This window comes from Paracoccidioides lutzii (assembly GCF_000150705.2).
Source record: "Paracoccidioides lutzii Pb01 unplaced genomic scaffold supercont2.10, whole genome shotgun sequence".
NCBI lineage: Eukaryota > Fungi > Ascomycota > Eurotiomycetes > Onygenales > Ajellomycetaceae > Paracoccidioides > Paracoccidioides lutzii.
In genome coordinates this window covers 1001053-1021627 of record NW_015440956.1, presented here as the reverse complement: position 1 = coordinate 1021627, position 20575 = coordinate 1001053, and the positions used below count along the sequence as shown (strand labels likewise).

The 20575-nt window shown below is 46.2% G+C and overlaps 10 protein-coding genes across 10 annotated transcripts; 2 read left to right on the top strand and 8 right to left on the bottom strand.

Moving 5' to 3' along the window:
* Positions 1-9: 9 nt before the first annotated feature.
* PAAG_04340 (peroxisomal NADH pyrophosphatase NUDT12) lies at positions 10-1343 on the bottom strand (the record flags this gene model as incomplete). Its single annotated transcript, XM_002794022.2, has 2 exons — positions 10-1169; positions 1232-1343. 2 exons carry the CDS (start codon positions 1341-1343, stop codon positions 10-12), a joined length of 1272 nt encoding a protein of 423 aa, XP_002794068.1.
* An 875-nt stretch (positions 1344-2218) lies between these two features.
* On the bottom strand, positions 2219-2750 carry PAAG_11846 (hypothetical protein; the record flags this gene model as incomplete). The annotated part of the gene is made up of 3 exons (XM_015847423.1): positions 2219-2433; positions 2521-2552; positions 2608-2750. The coding sequence occupies 3 exons, from the start codon at positions 2748-2750 to the stop codon at positions 2219-2221; spliced, it is 390 nt and encodes a 129-aa protein (XP_015703015.1).
* Positions 2751-4120: 1370 nt separating this feature from the next.
* PAAG_11845 (hypothetical protein) lies at positions 4121-5674 on the bottom strand (the record flags this gene model as incomplete). The annotated part of the gene is made up of 1 exon (XM_015847422.1): positions 4121-5674. One exon carries the CDS (start codon positions 5672-5674, stop codon positions 4121-4123), a length of 1554 nt encoding a protein of 517 aa, XP_015703014.1.
* A 44-nt stretch (positions 5675-5718) lies between these two features.
* Positions 5719-6099, bottom strand: PAAG_11844 (hypothetical protein; the record flags this gene model as incomplete). The annotated part of the gene is made up of 2 exons (XM_015847421.1): positions 5719-5910; positions 6064-6099. The coding sequence occupies 2 exons, from the start codon at positions 6097-6099 to the stop codon at positions 5719-5721; spliced, it is 228 nt and encodes a 75-aa protein (XP_015703013.1).
* Positions 6100-6753: 654 nt separating this feature from the next.
* PAAG_04338 (interferon-induced GTP-binding protein Mx) lies at positions 6754-9267 on the top strand (the record flags this gene model as incomplete). The annotated part of the gene is made up of 1 exon (XM_002794020.1): positions 6754-9267. One exon carries the CDS (start codon positions 6754-6756, stop codon positions 9265-9267), a length of 2514 nt encoding a protein of 837 aa, XP_002794066.1.
* Positions 9268-10380: 1113 nt separating this feature from the next.
* Positions 10381-12798, bottom strand: PAAG_04337 (hypothetical protein; the record flags this gene model as incomplete). The annotated part of the gene is made up of 6 exons (XM_015845245.1): positions 10381-10475; positions 10608-10697; positions 11025-11441; positions 11593-11949; positions 12029-12331; positions 12648-12798. 6 exons carry the CDS (start codon positions 12796-12798, stop codon positions 10381-10383), a joined length of 1413 nt encoding a protein of 470 aa, XP_015699471.1.
* A 1563-nt stretch (positions 12799-14361) lies between these two features.
* On the bottom strand, positions 14362-17008 carry PAAG_04336 (DNA repair helicase RAD25; the record flags this gene model as incomplete). The annotated part of the gene is made up of 3 exons (XM_002794018.2): positions 14362-16700; positions 16787-16921; positions 16984-17008. 3 exons carry the CDS (start codon positions 17006-17008, stop codon positions 14362-14364), a joined length of 2499 nt encoding a protein of 832 aa, XP_002794064.1.
* An 890-nt stretch (positions 17009-17898) lies between these two features.
* On the top strand, positions 17899-18427 carry PAAG_04335 (hypothetical protein; the record flags this gene model as incomplete). The annotated part of the gene is made up of 2 exons (XM_015845244.1): positions 17899-17950; positions 18057-18427. 2 exons carry the CDS (start codon positions 17899-17901, stop codon positions 18425-18427), a joined length of 423 nt encoding a protein of 140 aa, XP_015699470.1.
* Positions 18428-19036: 609 nt separating this feature from the next.
* Positions 19037-19353, bottom strand: PAAG_04334 (hypothetical protein; the record flags this gene model as incomplete). Its single annotated transcript, XM_002794016.2, has 2 exons — positions 19037-19067; positions 19166-19353. 2 exons carry the CDS (start codon positions 19351-19353, stop codon positions 19037-19039), a joined length of 219 nt encoding a protein of 72 aa, XP_002794062.1.
* Positions 19354-19908: 555 nt separating this feature from the next.
* Positions 19909-20502, bottom strand: PAAG_11843 (hypothetical protein; the record flags this gene model as incomplete). The annotated part of the gene is made up of 2 exons (XM_015847420.1): positions 19909-20087; positions 20280-20502. 2 exons carry the CDS (start codon positions 20500-20502, stop codon positions 19909-19911), a joined length of 402 nt encoding a protein of 133 aa, XP_015703012.1.
* Positions 20503-20575: the final 73 nt, after the last annotated feature.

Below are 20575 nucleotides of genomic sequence, written 5' to 3'. Positions count from 1 at the left end.
ATACACACTTCACATCTTCGCTCCATTTGCATCACCACTAGTACCACCCCAAAACTCCCCTTTCACCACCGCCATAATCAGCTGGTGCGCAATAGCCGTCTTGGGAGGCAATCTTAGCCCTCCCTTATACTCGGCATCCGGTTGACTTGCCAAATCGCTCGTTCCCACTCTCAACGCCTCTTCAACCACCTCAATCGGAAACCAACGCGCATCCTCCAGCTCCGGATCATGTTTCAGCGATATTACCTCATTCTCCGGCGTCGCCACCTGGGCAATAGCCCCAATCATCAGATTTGCCGGGTACGGCCACGGCTGCGTACTATGCACGACCACGCGGGATAGCACGACACCAGACTCTTCCCACACCTCGCGGCGCACGGCGTCCTCGATGGACTCGGCTGGCTCGACAAAGCCTGCCAGCGTCGAGTACCAGTTTTGCGGCCACCGCTTTTGCCTGCCTAGAAGCAGACGTTGGCCGTCATGGCTGAGGACGGAGACGATGATGGTCGGGTCCGTGCGGGGGAAGGAGAGATTGGAGATGGTTGTGCGGGTGTTGCAGTGGGGACGGGCGGTGGGGGGATTCCCGTCAGTCGCCTGGGCATGGTCGTGTGGCGGACATGCGCGCTTTGTGCCGGCGTTGACGGACAGGGTTGGGTGGCCGCAGGTGCCGCAGAAGGTGTTGCGTGTGTTCCAGTCGAGGAGGGCACGGGCTTGGGCGTATATGGCAGCTACGTCTGCTGGGAGCGCGTTAAGGACTCGTGCTCTGTGGAAGGAGAGGCCCTTTGCTTCCATTGTTGAGACGATGATTTTGGCGGTTTGCTCGATTGTGCCGCGGGGAGTGACGTCCAGGGCGAAGAATGGAGTTCCCTTATAGATTTTGTAGACTAGGCCATTTTCTGGTTGTGTTTCGTCGAGGCCTAGGAATACTAGGTGCGGGATTGTGATTGAGGAGTTGAACTCCTTGAGGACGTCTTCTTCGGATTTATCAAAGATGTCTTCTGGGATGAGGGGTTTGACATCGTCGTAGGAGGCGTAGAAAACTTCTGAAGGGTTACGGACGAGGGGTGAGAGGTTGTTGAATATCAAAAAGCGGCTTGTTGGGTGTCGTATGGCTGCCGATAAAAAAGGGGTCTCTGACCGGAGGAATGACACACGGTTTAAGGGAGAACCTGCCGGAGAAACATCTGATTAGAACCAGGTTGAGTACTATATATGGAAGCAAACTGCTCACTGGAGAAATAGTTGACGGTCTCTTTGCCGAATTTTCGAGAGAGCATGGATTCAATCTGGACATGTGCGGGTGCGGGGATATCGGCAATGGATTCAGGGGTAGCAGAAGCCATGGCGGGGGATATTTGAAAGACCTCTATGAGGCGATTGCTGTTATTGACCAAACAGTTGCCGGTCTCTCATCTAGGCAGAACATGAAGGGATGCAAGAAGTAACAGGCATCCCCTTCGTGTCGGTGACTATTATTATCTCTCTGTGCAGCAGGAGTTTTTCCCCGCAACCGCGGCAAAAGTGATGACTCAGCCGAGAGACGTCAGAATTTCCTAAAGGGGAAAAGTTGAGGGTTTGATGGATTTTTGCCCCCAAAATATTCTACCTGAAGATGAAGTAGTTATCGAAATATGAAACTTCACATCGCTGTGGGATTTATAGTTTACTTGTATAACAGATTCCGGGAATGTATTGGTGGGTTGTGCTCTGGCTTTGGGGTGGGGGATATCCTTTAGTTGTATCGTTTGGGGCTATCCACCAGTGCTCTCATCGCCATTTAAATAGCTGTTTACTTCCCTTGATGGTGGGTATTGTGCTGATTTTCGCATATTCAGTATCCTTTGAGAGATGCTTCATAGTCTACACCTCTTTGGATAGGAAGGCATCGCCAAAGCGCCTCTAATGCTTCATCATTGTCCCAGCAAACCACCTCTTGCTCATAATCTTTCCCATATTGGCCAGCGTTTCACAGTTTGCACCCCTTCCTGTGGCTTTAGTTTTGCGTTCAAGGTGGAGGTTAGACGGAAGAGCCACGCCACATTGACACTGCGGGTGCAAATTTATCGTCATCTTGATCTACTAGCAGGAGTAATCTCTCACTGTAGTTAAAAACAGCTTCATCGCTCGGCTCATTACGAGGGTACAGGTTGCCCTGTAACGATAGATACAGAAACCTTATGCTCAGCAAGGTGCCTGGAAGCGCTTTAAGCAAGGCGATTTATGGCCTTAGGTTGGGGTAAGGCACATCGTGGAATGTGAGCAGGGATCGAACCCGCGGATATATGTCCCAGACCAGCTCCGCGGACTTTATCGCCGCAAGACGCTGTGGCAGCAGAAGCCGTGGTAGGTGATCAAACAGTTTCATTCCGTTGATGTGCATTTTATTGGTCCGATACAGCACATCGACGCCTTCAATATAAGCCTGCCAGCAGGCTAAAAGCCAACCCACAAGGCATTTCGTAGGCATTTAGCGGGGCCAGACAACACAACGAAAAATCATTATGGTAATACAAGATATACTCATCATGCGCGGGGCTGGAGATGGAAGAATCCTGTAATAGGGAAGTGTTCATAGAAGAACATAAGCGGTGGCATAAGCAACTGCACCATTGCCATTCTAGGAGTTTAGACGAGTCGCGATCCCAGGGGCGGGGAAAGTTGGCATGGCGTGGCTGGGCCGCTTGCTGACGCTTCTTCAGCTTCTTCTTCTTCCTTTTCATCGGATACGCCAGGAACAAGTCCATATGCATGATAAATTCCCCCAAAGCATACATCAGGTTGCTTCGCCGGATTTCTGGTGGGAGATGCTGGAAAAAAATCACTCTTTGCGGTGGCTGTGGGGGGGAGAAGGGGAATAGTTATTAATGGACGTACCCGCAAGGCAGGGAGAGCAGGCATATATCGAGGGTCAACATATCTCTTCTTCCTGCGAAACCATCTGGTGACTGAGCTCCAAGATACCTCACTGTCTAGGTAATGATTTTAGCCTCTTCTCGAAACTGATTTTTATGCCGTTTCAAAGCAGTTGGCGCCCGCGTATTCTCGGATTGGTCACTAATGAAACTGAAAGTGCACGTCTGGATGTCGACAGCAACATTCGAACGACCTCTAGCAGCCTAATGGTAGCGACTTGAGTTGACTAGTTGCTTCTCAACTGGAGTAAGGTCTTTTAGTCGAACCTATCATTGCAATTAGGTACACTGGACTCAGTGTGCATGGCAGGTGATCCAACATGGCTCGATTTCCAGAAGACGGCATTTCCAAGTTTTCATGCGTCAGGCGTGCGCTTACACAGCTGTACGAAGCCACAATTCCCTCGCGCGGTCCGTTCAAAGCCTCTGTAAAACCCTAGTAATAACAATCAGATTTTAACCAAACAAGTGAACGACCCATGCAAAGTTTCTTGATGCACTAATTAATAAATTTTGACCACATGTATATGCCATTCATGGTGATGTTCATGAACCCCTCGCAAAGCAACTAGTTGCGAACTGTATCATTCGTAGATGTCTCTTGTGGTCTGCTCATTCTGATGTCAATATTTCTGCCCGCCAATAAACATCTCTAGTTCGGACTTAACGGGGTTTATTGTTGTTTACATTTGAGTTCGGCTATCCGACTGTCGATAGAAACTCAGGCATCGTCAAAAAGGGGTCCGCTATCTGAATTCTTCCTGATTCAACGACTAAAGAGTCAGCTGGAATGCATTTTAACTTGTTTTTATTGCAGGGGATAGAGAAGAGCCTTTCATGTTTGTGTTGAAAACGGAGCAGGGAGAAGAAGCTATGGTCAGGTTTGGCATTTGCATTATGCCGTGATATATATTACTAGTATTTCTGCGCAATCACCATTCGTTGTCAATATGCTCTCTCTCTCCATTCTTTCAAAGTCCCTAAATCCCTATGTTCAGAAGTAAAGGAGAAACTACAAAGCATAAAATTAAATGAAACCAAAACATCATAATTACAAGTTCCAGCCTTACACGAGTGTAAATCCCCCGCAAGTGACCAGCGCTAAAGTGGCAAGAAATATTTTAAATTAACAAAATGTGAGAAGGGATGGTAATCGATTATAAGATATATATAAAAATACTAGATAGTCGTGATAAATGTAAATGTGATTAACCTTTCCAGAACCAACCGCCTTTCTTCTGTCTGTTAGCCATTTCGAGGGGTTCCTGCTTGCGGTTCTGCCTCATCTGTTCACCTTCTGCTACGGTTTGGTTGGCGTTCTCTATGTGAACGGTTTCGCTGGTTTCTTCGTTTTCATCAGAAAACCGTCGTTTTTGAGTAATAGTAGTCTGGACTGAGCCGTCAGGGAGAGTCTTGCGCTCGGTCGTGGTCATCGTGGAAATGACATATGGAGAGGATTGCGGTTGTGACATCGAAACAGGAATGTTTCTCTCTGTCTCTGATTCTGGATGGGTCATTTTGTCGGGCTGATCGAGGTCCTTCTGACAATCTTTGAACTGGGAATAGTGAGCCTCGTTCTCGATCTCCCGCTCCCATCGGCTCTGTTGCTCGAGAAGCTTTCTCCGTCGTCTTAGTCGATCTTCAATTATCATTCCCATCAGTGGGCTAACAAAAGGAACAGTCCCCTCATCCGAGGGTTCATTCACGCGGTTCAAAAATTTCTCGTATAGTTGGAGTTCCGTTAGCCATTTGTCTTCCCGCATATCGTGCTCCCGATCACCGTATTCATTTGTAGACCCAGGATGGGAGATCTCCATATTGTTTGAACTATTACCATCGTATGACCGGTTGTACCTGTAGTTGAAATAATCATTTGCTCCCTTTCGGACGTGAGACCAACGATTACCAAGGCTACCTCTGTCAATGATCCCAGAAATCCAATCTTTTGGAGTTTCTTTACTGATGACCGCCCTTGCATCGTCATTCAACATATCTTTGCCATTCTCTATGCGCAATAGATCTTCAAACGCTTCCCGCCAGTGTGGGGTTTCAGATTCATGTGTATTGTGGGAGGGGACCAATGAAGAGAATAACGAGGATAAAAGGTTCTCGTGCGGCTTCTGCCCTATATTCTGCTGACGTTCAAGGTGAAGGGGAGAGTAGGGAGAAAACAGAAGGTACTGAATGGGCCATCCTGGCGAATTGGACGATGTCAATAAGTCGATGGAGAACGGAGAACTGGAACGGCGAAAAAGTGGGAAGAGGTGAAAAGATTCAAAGGGCCATAAGGTATCCAGAGGCGATTCAAAAATACAAGATGGAAATTCATGTTCAAAGTGACGGCGCCCAGTTAACAGCCATTGATCGAACGGGACAGCCGGATGCCCCGCAGCGCCTTGAGAGCCATCTCGGCTACGGTGGGGAGCTCTATTGGAATCATCACGGCCACAGGAACATGTTTTGGACTTATTCCATTGACCGTTGCATTGTGTATCCTGGTTGTCAGCCTTAACTTCGGGTGCCTGAAGTCTCTGATGATGAAACATTTCCGCAGGATCCTGTCCCTGGAAGTATAACCAATTCCTTGGCGAGGGAGGTGAAATAGTGGAGGGAAGCCCTATGAAAGACTGCAATAGTGAAGCGAAGTGTTCGTCCGCATAGCGGCAAAATGCTATAAAAGGGTTCTCTTCTTGGGGCCGACATGGGCGGTCGGGTTTGTTGTTGGTGCTCGGACCATTGCGGTCACCGGAATCCGCCATCATTGCATACGCGTAGTCTGATAGAGTGAAGAATCAAGAATGGTTGGTTATAAGCAAGTAATAACGGTCTGTTCGATTAGGTTGTCTTGGTCTTTCTCGAGTAACTTGTCGTTGAGTTGGAAGACTTGAAGATTGGAGATTGATTGACGTTGATCAGTCGACGTTGGGGATGAAGTCATTTTGAGCCGGCCCGATAGTTTTTCCGAATAAACTCTTTCTTCCTCAAGCTCCATGGATTCCTATTGGCCAAGAATGTTTAGTCAGCCTTAAGCAATAAACCAGCATATAAATCACCTGACTTAGGGATAGCTTCGTTGTCCTGATTAGGAAATATTAGACTACGACTTCAACATCTCCATCTTTCATCAGCAAAGAAAAAGTCCAAGGCTCACTATCGCGGTGTCAAGGGTCTTCCGGCTCTCCGCCATGGTGCTACCGATGTCGTTGATCTAATTCAGGATTCATCTCTGAGATCCTGGTCGTGAAATGTACCGTTAGCGCGACCAATAATCTCTAAACCCCTGCACTGCATCGTGGTGGCTGGTGAGCCCCGCTCCCCGCATAAACCCCAACCTGGTCACTGGTCAGTCGGGATTGTGGATTGGTTGACGATTCCAAGGCTTTTAATATTTCTGGAATCGTCGTTCGTTTCTAGTCCTTGTGGTGCCCTGATCCTAATGTGGGTTCATTGACCCGTGGCTTTTCTTAGGTCCTAATCCCTACCGATCGTTAAGCATCTAGTATTTCATTATTTCCACCATATTTTTTCGCTCAATAATACATCCCGTAAGATTTTAATCCCTGGCTATGTATGATTTGGAGGATAACTCAGCCTCTGGGATTTTTTTAAGTCCCTTCGGCTTTCATGCAATGGAGTCTCGGCGCTCGCTTGTGCACCCCCTGTCATAGTGGTCGCGTCCGCAATCCTGGGGAGACTATCAGTATAATATAGTTGTGACTATCCCTTCTTTCAACTTGACCTTCACAACTTCTATCTTCTAAGTTATACACTTATTATACGCTTTACTCCTGGTGTATGCTTCTGAGAACCCATCGCTAGCCCAGAGGGCCGTAACCAAAATATGGATGCTTTTGACACCTCTTCCCTTCATCTACTTCAATCCAAAGGACAAAGGGAATTTCTCGATGGGCTTGATGAGCTTCGGGATCTGGGGTTTCGTCGCCGATTGGCCCTACCACAGGTGGTGATATGTGGTGACCAAAATAGCGGGAAGAGTTCGGTCTTCGAGGCCCTAACCGGAGTCGCACTGCCAACGAGTAATGGATTTTGTACCAGGTTTGCAACAGAAGTTATCCTCCGGAGGTCAAATGAATCCTCCGCCTCGGTGAAAATTCGACCTGGCCCAGATGCAGCCCCAGACCATCGACACAAACTGGGTATATTTGCCCGGTCACACAACTGGCTTCAAGATATCCCAAAGTTGTTCTCGGAGGCCAGGCTAATCATGGGTTTGATTTCGGACGGAAGGTATTCACTTGATATTTTACAGCTAGAAGTTTCCGGCCCTTCATTACCAGACCTAACTGTGGTCGACTTACCCGGCCTGATCAGTTCACCAGGGATGCACCAAACAATGGAGGATGTTGCCCTTGTCCACAACCTCACTGAGGCGTACATGAGGAATCCTCGGAGCATTATCCTAGCCATTGTATCGGCTGAGAATAGTATATCTCAGCAACTCGTGCTGCGTATGACCAAGTCTTGCAGCCCTCGCACAATGGCAATCATTACGAAGCCGGACACTCTTCAACCAGGCTCTACCAGTGAGGAGAGCTTCTTTGCGCGTGCTAGGAACCAGGATACTCCCCTGCGACTAGGATGGCATGTCCTTATGAATAACGACACCACTGAGAAGAGGAGTCGCCATTTTAAACGGGACGACATGGAAAACTTGTTTCTGTCCACCTCGATGCCCTGGAAAACACTTTCTCCAAACTGCACTGGTATTGAATCCCTTCGAAGTCGGCTGACTAAAATCCTACTTGGCCAAGTTGAATCTCAGTTATCGAGCTTGTCTGCCGAACTTCAACAAGATCTGGAAACGAGCCGTACGTTAATGGCAAAGCTTGGACCGGACCGGAAATCGGATACGGCGCAGCGATTATACCTAACAACCATCGCTGAACGATTTCAGGCCCTCTCACGATCTGCAACAGCTGGAGATTACCAGGATTCTTATTTTCGTTATCATCCCCAAACCTCCGTAAGGCGACTGCGGTCTATAATTCGAAATTGGGCGGAAGATTTTGCTGCCGACATGGAGGACCGGGGTCATAGTTATAACATTTATGACGATACTACCCAGGAAGGTGTAGATCAGGCGCCTGTTCAGATAACTCCTGATTACCCACAACCAGTTGGGCGATCTTCCTTTATTAATGGACTTTCTCAACTCCTAAGCCAAAAAGAAAATAGGGAATCTAATGGATTGGTCAATTCCCAAGCAGTAGGCGAGCTTTTCATTCGCTACTCAATTAAATGGACTTCCATGGCCAAAGCTCATGTGTACGAGTTATGGAAAAAGGTAAAACGGTTTCTTGACGATTTACTCCATCATATTGCTGGTGCCGCAGTTGGCGAAGCCATACTCCGGGAGCTACTGGACCAGGAGATGAGCGATCGGTTGAAGGAACTAAACAACAAAATTGAAGAGTTGGCCGCACCTTATAAACGCGTTATTCCTGCTACACTAAGTCGAAAATTGACCGCGAAGATCCATCGGCTTCGGACCTTAAATGGCTCGAACGGAATTGATGAATTCCAGGATAAAGGAGGTGATACAAGCGTTTATTACGAAATTCTCGACTGTATGGAAACATATTACGCTGTCGCGTTACCGGTATTCATTGACAACGTTGCCGGCCTTGCTGTGGAAAACTGCCTTATCGAAAACCTTGAGAATATTTTATCGCCATCAAAGATTGTGCAGTTATCAAATGAAAAAATCGAGCGCATCGCGGCTGATTCCGAAGATACCCAGATTGCCCGAAGGCATCTCGTTAGTAAGGTTAGAGTCCTCGACCACGCTGTTAAAGCATGTCAACGCTGTGAAGTGACCGGACTTCAGTCTTCTGCGCAGAATTATCGCGAATCCTCCAAGGACAACCCAACTAGTGTTCTTTTATCAGACATACCTGATCCGTCGCCGACAGAAGAGCCACAAACTCCCGAGACCAGTCCATCAGAAACCCCCAATTTGCCCAAACCGCCAAATTATGTCGAAGATAAATCGCAAGGCCAAGATGACGTATCCACTCAGCGAAGTCGATCCTCAGGTGAATCTGGCCGTAGCATCTCTGAAATCTCTCAGACCGATATAACAACGCTCTCTCCAATCGACAGCATTTCGATGCCTCCTCAAAGTCCCTCCATTACATCTACTTCTACAAACAGCCAGAAAGGGTCATTGCTAAGGCTCCCAGGTAGACCTAGCCTTCGAAAACGAATATACAAAAGCAAACCTACTGCAGAATCAGAGGATAAACCGGGCCCCAAACGGAAATCTGACACGAGTAAGAAGACCTTTCCGTCGGCGGCACCCAATTATCTCATTTATAGTATGTCTCTTTCTTAACTTTATGTGCTTCTTTCAGGTTCCGTTCGCTCTGTTAAAACGACAAACTCCTCGAAACATCTAGAACCTGTTCCATTACCTAATAACTGCAGCTTTTATTACTATTCCATCTAAAGGCAGACAACGACTGATACAGATCTTTTTACAAATACAACTCCCCATGCGGCGCAACTCTCTCTCTCTTTCCCCCTTCTCTCCCCAAATAAAACAGAATAAAACATTCCAGTATCTCCCTTTGTCAAAGTCGAAGTCTTGAATTTCAACTCATCCATTCCCGATTCCTATTACCCTCTATTTCTTTCTATTCAGTTGATTATGTCATTTCTCAGGTGTCACCAATAGGCTGGCGCCCATTCCTCTCATCCAATTTCAAGATATCCTTTGATCCCGTTTTCTCAGGCACACTTGTTCTTCCCCCCCTTTATTTTTATTATTTTTTATTATTTTTTTAATTTTTTTTCATGGTGGCATGGGTGGATGGACTATGATTGGCACAGCAATGACATTATTCTCTTCTTTTCCGAGGGCCTCTTCCGAAGTTGCAATAGACAACGTAGCTCCAATTTGTTCATTAACTGTAGTTTTTGTCTCTCCTTAGTAATAAGGGGATAGCTCTTATTTTCAACTTTTAATGTCAAATACCAATATTATTGCTATTTTCTCGCCGATACTAATTATATTGCTTGGCACTACACTTGCAGTTCTAAGCCTTAAGTACTTCAAGATTACCCCGGACGGCTTATCCTTTTACACTTCACTTCACAGCCTAGGGCATATCTACCTTGGCGGGGTCACATTTTAGAGGAATTTCCACGCCAAGGATGCTTTCATCCCCTAGCATTTCTTCAAACAAAAAGCAAATATGAAAGTGTTCCAGTATAAAAATAAAAAATAGATATAAGAAATTAAAAATACTAAAAAAGGGGAGAATATAAACCATATTATAACCCACTTCTTTTTGCTAACGCTTTTCCGAGTACTATTTCTTATTACTGGACATGACTGTAATACTCCCTTCCCAAGGCATGTCCGCATGCTTCCGATATCCATTCATGGATTCCAATGCGGTCGAGATACTCCAGAACAGGCAGTTAAAGGCCACATGATCCAAACCTAGAGTTTCGATCTCTCCGCAACCCCTTCCCACGCTTCAGGGAACCCGGAATTCCTAATCCACATTCTGTCGCTCTCCTGAATAGAGTCGATAACTATTATCAGAGCACGCATGTCAGCAAAGCCTTCGGAAGTATTAATTTGGCTATGCTAAGATGGGAGACTTGGGAGCCCAGTTCTTTCAGTCCAGCTAGATGTGGAATATTAACGGCAGAATAGATAGGTACTGGGTATGTTGTACAGGGTAGAGTAGGGCAAGGGCTCGGGGAATTCAGGAACAGGGTGATGTGTGCTGGGGGTAAACGTGGAAGATGCGGCTAGAGAAATTTTGGTTGTTTTGTATGTGGATTTTGGTTTTGAAATGTTCTGGAACTTGGGCCATTGATGCGGAGCAAGGGTGAGAATGAAATGTGTTATTTGAGATTGACAGGGTAGATATTCGTAGAATAATTTTTTTAGCGATGTAACTCCATGGAATCATTGCGAATGACGCGGGGGAGGGGTAAAAACTTGGCAGGGTGATTGGATGGATTACTCAGGGTCCATGATTGGACGTGAGAAAAAGGAGACAAAGAAAGATAAGACTAATACATGAATTTTGAAGCAGAATGGTACACATTATTAAAATTTCATGGAGCACTCACCCATGTTCGCCAACTTAATCCACATATCTCCCCTGATCAAAAACGCCTCCTTATATTTTTCTTCATCCCGCTCAAATGGCTGACACAGCTCCTGGCCGTAAGCAAGAGTACGGATGAACTTCGCTGCGTGTCCGTCATCACGGTCATGGTTAACAGTTCTCGAAAATACTTCCTCCCACGACAGCCTCGGATTATAGGTTGAGATATCCTCCGGGTGTGGTTCTGTTGCACCTCGAGAGGTATATACCAGGAGGTCCATGCGGCCCTTCCATTCCAGGATGCGGAGTTTGTTTTGCTCACTTAGCCAGGGTTGGGAGATGAATGCACGCAGGAAAATCGCGCTGGTGACGCAGTGCATGTAAAAAAAGTCGAATTTAATGCATTTGGGAGGACATTGCGCGGCGCCCGTGAAGTAAACTGTTGATATTGTTGAATTAACTTCCGCTCTTTCTGCAAGGGGCACAGTAGACCAAGGGGCAATAATCACAGGGGTAATAGAGGTCCATGCGCTTAGAGATAAAAGGAGAATTCGCACTGCTGTTCACGATCTAGGATTATTATCACGTACCAACAGCATTGACTAATTCTGCTAGCTTTTCTTCGATCTGATGGGGTCCGACAGAGAATTGGCTCGCAATTTCGATCATCTCGCTAGGCGCTCGAGTCATCACTCCATCAAGTATCTTATTCTCATCCTCCCAGTGCACGGAGGTGCGGAGCTTAGGATTAAAGCGAATTTCTTGTTGAAGCTGAACCAGTGACTTCTGGCCCTCCTTTCCAACCCCACCTGCTGCCTGTTCAGCTGGCAAGAGAAATGGTCTTAGATTTGCTTGATGAACTGCAGTTTCGGCAAGGCCTTGAGCGACAATGGCAGGTTGGTGGAACTCGAGGCCGAATCCGAGGTGGATGAACGGATGGATGAGCCCTGTAGGGTTTAGTTCAAAGGGAAAGGGAGACAAAATCTAAGGTAAATCTCAAAGAAAAATGATTTGCAAGAGGCGTACCGCCAAATAGCCGGACAAGCATATCATCCGCTAGCTTATTACTAGCGAATAGATACTCATTTACAACCGGTCCGATTCCCCTAATATCAATTTGACGCTGAAAGAAAGCCAGGAAGTTAGGGTATTGATCCCTCTTTTCCGCATAAGCGTTAAATTCATCCTTGCTCCCTAGTTTCTGTACTATGGCTTCATCAACAGGGCGTCTTGGCAGCTGGTAGGACGAGTTGTGGTCAAAAGCCTTCTGCAGGGCAGCCGGAGACGCCCCTAAGGCATAGGACGTCAAAATATGATGAGTAATATGATCTGTCCAGGGTTAGCATCACTGGGACGGCTAAAGGTCGTTGATTCACTGAATAGAGGTAGCATATGGGGTAATGGGAACGGTTGTGTATCAAACACGACAGGCATATACACCAGGGGATTGACGTAAAACCCGAGTAGTTTATTAGTTGAATCCAATCAAACATGGGATTTCAGCATGTAAAATAAAGGAAACCAAAAGGATTAAAGGGAACTAAATGTAGAAGAGTTCGCCCGCTACTGGCAAAAAAAAAAAAAAAAAAAAAAGGGACAGGTTCCAAGAAAAAAATTATATCTCAAGCGGAGGAACTTCACTAACCATGAAACCCCATCTCATTGAAGAAAATATGATGCTTCTCCATATCCGTCTGCAGCAATTCAGACGCCTTCTTTGCAGAATCGTCATTCTGCATGCGGTCCAGAATCCCCGTATCAGTCTTCGACACCTTGACCTGTGTAGTGGTAGCCATGGTTCTCTTACGCCGGTGAAGATTTAGGTTCCGTAGATAGATGAGAGGAGTACTATATTTGACTATTCCAGTTCTTGGTGTTGTTTCTTCACCTTTGGGGATGATCCTTCTGTTTGAAATCGCTGATATGGTTCTCTGTTGTGGTGCCAGCAATATTCCTCTGATGAGCGAAGAACAGGAAGCAATATTGTTCACAGATGGATATCCAAACTTTGGCGCGAAGATGGTCATATATATGAATCTGGTCGCGTGTAAAGCGCAGAACTGTGGTGTTCGTATAAAGAGTTCTCAGATGCTTCTGCTGCGTGATATTTGTCTGATGTAAGCGGGATTCCAGACAATTCAGCAGCGAGAGGTCGAGGTGTGGGAGATATATGGTAGAGTTTTATATCCAGGATATATCAGTTGACGCAGTTGAACTTAACTTACACTGCAGGGAAACAAAAGAAGTGAAGATTGTTGAATGTTAGAGCAGCTAATGATCATTCAACCAGAACTGTTCAGATAATTTAACTGCTGTCCAACCCAGATAACATCGGGTTATTGGGTTTTGATATAATGAGCACCAGGATGTAAAACTTCCCAGCCAAACGCACATAACACTCAAGGAACAGATAGTTACGTCATAACCGTCGCCTGCTGTCGGTGCCGCTCGCATCAACCTCCGATCTGTTGCAGATTTAACTTTCTTTGACTCTGGGAAGACCTAGAACCTTGAATATTCATCTAACTTTTGGAAGGCTGGGGCTGTCCACCACAAGCCGAAGACCCGTGGACACTGCTGTTATTTGGAAGAGCTCGCTAATACGAACATTGAGGCCTGGGTTTCGACATGTCCAGCAGCAATTAGCAGTCTTGGAGCGGACCTGGACGCTGGGGGATTAGAAATCAGTGTGCAACTAGTCAGACTAACCTTCTTGAGGAATCATAGTCTGCCGTGGCTAATTGACTTGAGAGGATGAGGCGGGACTTGGCGTTGAAATATGCTTCCGATTTGCTCGTGTCTTGCTTCGCTTGTTGCTTTACGATCCATCCAATAGATAGAAGAAGAGAAGAAATCAATGGAACGATGAAGGAATGGCCGGTGGTAACAACCTGAACAACGGATGAACAGAACTTGGAAAATCGTGGTCCGAGTTTAGCTCTATCTGTTTCGAGCTACTTGAGTCAAGATGGGAGGGCCACATGGCGAGTTGGTAACAATTATATTATATCTGAGGTTCCATAAGAATATCTTGAAACCATAGACCCAGAGGCTTTGAATCTCCCAATCCTATTACCAAATGCCTGCAATAGTAACGCATAACGCAGTACGGGGTCATTTCGAAAGACATCAACACGGCATTCGCAGCGGACAAGAAAAGATGTATCCGAAAAAAGACATGCAAATTTCCATCAATTTCAGGCGATACCACTTACATTTGATCCCCTTGGTCCAGAAATGAATTCAAAATAGAACGCTAGGAGTTAAATAGCCCGAACTTCAGGCCGCATATATATATATATATAAAATACCCATACATATATGTCCAATGTATGATAGGATAACCACCAATTTCCAGTCTATCTTTTACCTTGGTTCAGGGCCTGCTTCCTCTTCAAACGATCTCTCTCGATCTTCTTGAATAGTGGGTGATGGCCCACTTTCTCCTTCAATTGCTTATTTCTGCTCTTATTATGTTCGATATACGCCATATCCTCACCGCCAGCAAGTCCGCTCAAAGTCGCCGCGCTGCGTCTCACCGCAGCTTTGTTCGTCGCAGCTCGAGATTTCGGGCCTCCTGAACGTCCACTGAAAAGATCATCCACAACCTCTTCTACAGCCGCAGATGTTTCATTCTGCAACATCACTTCTTGTAATAGTTCCCGACGCTCCCCTGGGGTGGCATATGCAAGGCCTTCCAGATTTTCAATCCCTTCCAAGTGGGTGATCACCTTGAAGGCGTACCCCTGATCAACTAAGAAAGCTTGCCGTTTTGAGGAGTAAAACATTTCGTCAGTGTCCTTTGACACGAGTGAATAGAAGAAAGCATTGAAGCCTTCATCGTTTCTGCGTTTAGCTCGTAGGATACGCCCAAGGCGCTGGGCCTCTTGACGACGTGATCCATAGTGCGATGATATCTGAATTAAGCAAGTAGCTTCCGGGAGATCTAGCGAGGTATCACCAATCTTGGACAAGAAGATCGTATTGACCTGTTCGTTATGCTGGAAATTCTCCAGAATCCGCAAGCGCTCATTTTGAGGAGTTCCACCATATATATAGGCTTTGTTTAATTTCAGAGCATATCGTTCCAGAGCATAAACATTGTCAGAGAAAACAATGACTTTGTCTCCACGCTTTTCATGGTAGTCGATCAAGAACTGACACGCCTGGAACTTTCTCGGGTTCATAATGTACAGTAAAGCTGCCTTCCTAGATTTCTCGCGCATATACTCCGAGTAAAATTCCGTCGTCATGGGACACCAAACCTCAGCGCACTGAACTTTTGCAATGTGGCCCTGTTCAGACAACTCCATCCAGTTTGCTTCGTACAGTTTAGGACCAATCAAGAAGTTTAAATCTTTGATCTTGTCATCCTCACGCAGAAGTGTAGCTGTAAGCCCAAGTTTTGCCTGGGTAGCAATAGCCGACGTGACTTTTCGGAACATCGATGCGGGGACGACATGGACTTCATCCAGAAGCATCAAACCCCATTCCCGAGACTGCAACCAGTCCATCATCTTCTGTGCATCATGCGAACGGGCGCGTGTTTGTGACACCATGGAATATGTGGACACAATGATTCCGGTACTTCTCTTGAATTTTTCCTTGTTGTCTGAGGTGAAGACGGCTATATCACCGGGGTCAATATTCGACCACCGGAGAAATTCGTTCCGCCACTGGACAACAGACATCGAACTAGTACAAAGGATAATCGTTCCTTTCTTGATTGTACAAGCCGCAGTTATCCCAACAAGCGTCTTTCCTGCACCGCAAGGCAGCACGATTATCCCGCTCTTGGCTCGTCCGTTGCCGAACATTTTGCTCAAACTCTTCTCTTGGTAACTCCGGATTTGTGCATTGGGTTTCAAGTCTATATCAAGCGTAGGGTTGATTTCATCGTTTCTAAAATCATATTCTTCGAGTGCTGGGCAACCCATACTCTGGCATCGAGCCTTAACCGCTTCCACGGCGGTATTCGGAATCTCAAAACTATGAACCTGCCCTGGGTCATCGTCGTCGTCTTCTTCCCTCAAATCAACTAAGATGTCGTCCTCCTTCGGTCGGCCATTCGTCTCTCCTGCTGCTAGCTTCTGGTCTTGGGTTTGTTTCACTCCAGCCGCATCTTTGGTTCCAGGGATGACCAATCCTCCCATTTTTGGAGCAGCTTGCTGTATTATACCCTCCGAATTCTGTAGTCTCTGTGGGCCAATAACCTCATCTTGAAGAAGCATCTGCAACGTTGCAGGATCCGAACTTTCGACAAAAAATCTATTGTGCTTCAAAACGACTTTTATCTTTCCATATGACTTTGTAAAATTGATGATAAATGATTTGATTGTTTCCGGTAATGGCGTTTTTGACAATCGATCAAGGAAATTGATTATGTCCCTAGGCAGTAGTCCCACTGACACAGCGGCATAAAGGCTGTTTCCTGTCAATCGATATTCGTGTAAATGCGTAGGTCTCGATAATGGTTCGGCTATCGTTGTAAGAAAATCTTGTGCTTGGGATGCTAGTGGCGAGAAGCTTTCCAGAGTGATGGTGCCTTTCAGCGGCTCGATCCATAGCGGACGGTTTGCATGATCCGGCTTTAAAGGTAAGGACGAGAAGTCTTTGTAGCCAAAATGGGGATCCTGTCGTTGGATTTCGGGCCTTTTCTTTTGGCTGAAGGATTGAAGAGAAAACTTCTCCACTACCTCTGGATGCGCGAATTTGATTCTCATTTCAGGACCGAGTTCTCATAACTGCAACCTGCAACCCGTCCACTGAGAAAGGCAGACTCACGTTTCAGACTATCGCCATCATATTCACTATCATCCGCTGCACCCGAATCTGAATACTCATCACTACTGAGGACACTGTGCGGTGTGGAATCTGGGACCGGAGTGGCCCGTTTGGAAGGACGTTCTGAAAGACCACCTATCGAAACTGGTCAGCGACAGTGGAAGGAAACCCTAGGAAAAGAGGGGTGAGCATAGTACCAGCCGCTTTCCTTTTGGGAGGCATATCCCCGCAGATATTGACCAGCGACGAAGTGAAAAACCCTCAATTCTGCGAAGCGGCAGGCCGTGACTCTTGGGCTTTCGAAGCAAAGGGGGAGGAGCAGGGCGCTGAGTCTCAACCGGAGTTGAAGAGTATGTCTCATGAAATGACAGGGGCATGATATCTTGCTCACAATATGCTATAGCCCGGTGAAGGAGAAGCCAACCAGAAAAGTCTTAGTCTTTCACATTTGGACGTGGAAGAAAATAGATGGAGGCATAAGAAAGATGGAATAAACATCAGGAGTCTTCTGTCCAAGCTCCGATTGATCTGGAATTTTGCGGCTCAGGTCGTTCTAGGCTCCCGTAGACTTAGCTAATTAGATCATGTGATATTAGTCACGTGAAACTGATTATTTCTTGATGAGATAACAAATTTAAAAAGTATATGGAAATCCGCGAATTTATTAAATTTGGTGCTGCATGTCATACAATCTTCTTTAACCGGATCTACTAGGCAGTTCTCCGGATCGTTGTTGTGCAACTCTCACAACTGATTTGCCCTGTTCCTAATTCTCCGTCAACGACGTCAGCTCAACTTCCACATTTTTTTGCACATCACAATCCTGGAGTCATCGACGATTTTTGCACTCTCGATGTTAACAGCGGAAATTTACCAAGGCTCATATTAAGAGACAATTAAACACCCCTAATTAACGAAAAATGAACACAGTACGTTTCCGAACCCTATGTCATATCCCTATCATATGAAAAATACGAATACTCACCCTCCGTACTGGCATATTAAAGATCAGATCAACCTGGTATGTCTACCGCATACCCGCACCGCAGATCCCTACTTTTAAGCTACCCCGACATTTCATTGTGATACATATTTCTCGGTATTTAACCAATATGGCTATGTTGTCGCAAACAGGGTGGGCTGGGGCACACTATGTCTCGGTACGTAAACCCATGAACACTTTTAACCCGCAATCCATATATATACGCCATTTCCACAAAACCCCATTCCATCACTTGACCTAACAATTACTCTTCCGCATACTCCCTAGCCGGTGGCGGTGCCTACTACTTTGCGAAAAAGTCCGTAAACGCCAGGCGCGCTAGCCAACACGAAGAAATCCTACGCCGCAGGGAGGAGGCCGCCCGTCAAGAGAAAAGCGAAATGGCCTTCTCTTCTGCAACAAGCGACATGCCGGCATCGTCAAAAACTTCCTCATCGCCAGGTGGCATAGGAGCCGCGCAAGCGGAACGCGCGAAATCGGGCTCAGATACGGATGATACGGCTAGTCCGAGCAGGGAGGCTGGACATGATCCTGCTGCAACGAGGCATGAGCCAGAAACGCAGTCGGAGAGGGTTCATGAGAAAGGGAAGTATGAGGCGGCGGAACCCTATAGGCCGAAGAGAGGAAATCGGCTTTAGATTACTGGGCGGGTTGTGATAATAACTTGTCTAAGTCATTCTAAAAAGTTGCCGGGAGGAGTGTATATCGACTGATCTGGGGGGTTGGTGTATAATTTTGTATGCGTTTGTGTTTAATTTTTTGATGTTGTCTGATGTAAAAAAAATTAACTTAAAACAGCTGTAGCAGCATCGACGTTCCCGCCGATCATATGGGTTTTGTTCGACCCGATGGGGGTTAGGAATATTTATCAGTTTGAAAATCCATTTTGGATTCTCCTCTCCATGCATTCAGTTTTGCCGGCCACTGACAAGTTTCCAAAACACTATAGATCTCAAAGCCAACGCCAATCCAATCCCAACCTACCTTGTTTGTTGCACCTAGGTATGCAAAAATCGAAAAACAAAAATAAGAAACCAGATAGCCATTCCGTAACTCCATTTCCTCATGTACTCATGTAAATTTCAATCCATTCCAAATCCAACCCTCAAGTGGACTCTTGCTCAGTTTCAGTGGGGGAGAGCGGACCACCACAAGGTAGAGGTGTCTACCCAGTAGAAGCACGTGAATTCTGTGGATATGTTATTAGGTGGTAGGTCAATGAACTGATTTTCCTGTTACTCCACTTGCTAGCGAGAGTGGAAGCAGAGAGGAGGATATCTAGATGGTAAAAGTAAGTGCATTATTGTCAGCTTTGTATACATGTAAATAGATACCAAAGATGAAAAATTCAAACAATAAAGAATTGAAGAACTCACCTATTCGAATGTGGGTTCCCGAGCTTCTTCTCGCGGGAGCTTTCGATAGCAGGTGGGATGAACGGAACCACGACTAGAGAGACGATACCAGACATTGTGAGGATCTTATCAGTGCGTGTTTCTGGTTTTGGCGTCCGGGAAGAGAATTGGCGGATTGAGGTGCGCAGCATAGCTGCTGAGGGAGGCATGTTGGGTAAAGACTTGGGCGCCCGTTAGATCGGGGGTTGACTTGAGAGCAAATTGGAATCAACTAGGAATTAGAAGGTTGAGGGGTTGAGGGGTTGGTTGGAGATCTGTGAGAGGTCGGAAGGCTCTGAGGTGCTTGAGAGGTTAACTGATTAGCTTCCAAAGGACGGGAAAAGAGCAAGAGGATGTAGTAGTGGTAAAATGGGAATTTTATATGCAATATGTAGTTGTGACGGATGGGCTAGAAGGTCGGAGGTAGATTAAAGTCCAACGTAAGGTCCACGGTTCGGGAGACGCATTCAACCAAGGAGAAAACAGAACCAACCTTAATCTTGCTACGCAGCAAAAAGATGCAAACAATAAAGAAGGGCAACTACAACTTCTATGGAATATGTGAGATTTCTTCTACATCGATAGCTGATGCTATCGTACATATATATATATATATATATATATACAGCTGTTTTCTCCCTGGCCTTAGATAGTTGCTTGGAGCGCCAGAATCACTAGAATCACGCTATCTGGTTCGAATTATTAATGACGGTAATGTCCTCATATCAGGCCTGCCTTGCTTCAATTGCGGCTCCACCAAAACTGCCACTGCAGAATAAGTGAGCGTCTGCGGGTGCGGGGCTGATTCCCAACTGATAGTAGTGGGAATGTAGCATTCCCAACAAAACGTCCGTCAGCGACTTCGACCCCCCCATGACCTGATGGATATCTTCAATTGCAGTGGCTGTTGGTGAGATATTGCATTGTTTAGCCTGTGATTGACTTTGAACAGCTGGCTAATGTGGATTGAAGAATAGATAACGCAATTAGATATTACTCCGTTGTATCGCCATGGATGGGTCCATCTGTGTCAGAACACTGCTCCCCGATCGTATCATTGATGATCGTGGTTCCATTTCATCGGATAAGAGCTAACCGAAGCACGAGAGGCGGGATGGATCCATAGTGAACCATGGGTCTGGATGACTGTTATGACTTTGAATCTTGGCCTGGAAGAAGCATATCCGCATCGCTCCATCCTTCAGTATGCTGATGGGCCTCCAAGTCAATGATCTAACGATGCGGTCTTGAAGCTCCCATGCCTCCGCGCCTCTATTATTCTCTTGTTTCGACTGGCTGACGGTTGGTGTTGGTGTCATTGGAAGTGAAAAATAACCGGTTAGGGTGACCTTGGAGAAGCCGAGCCAATGAGGCCTCGAAACCACCCAAAAA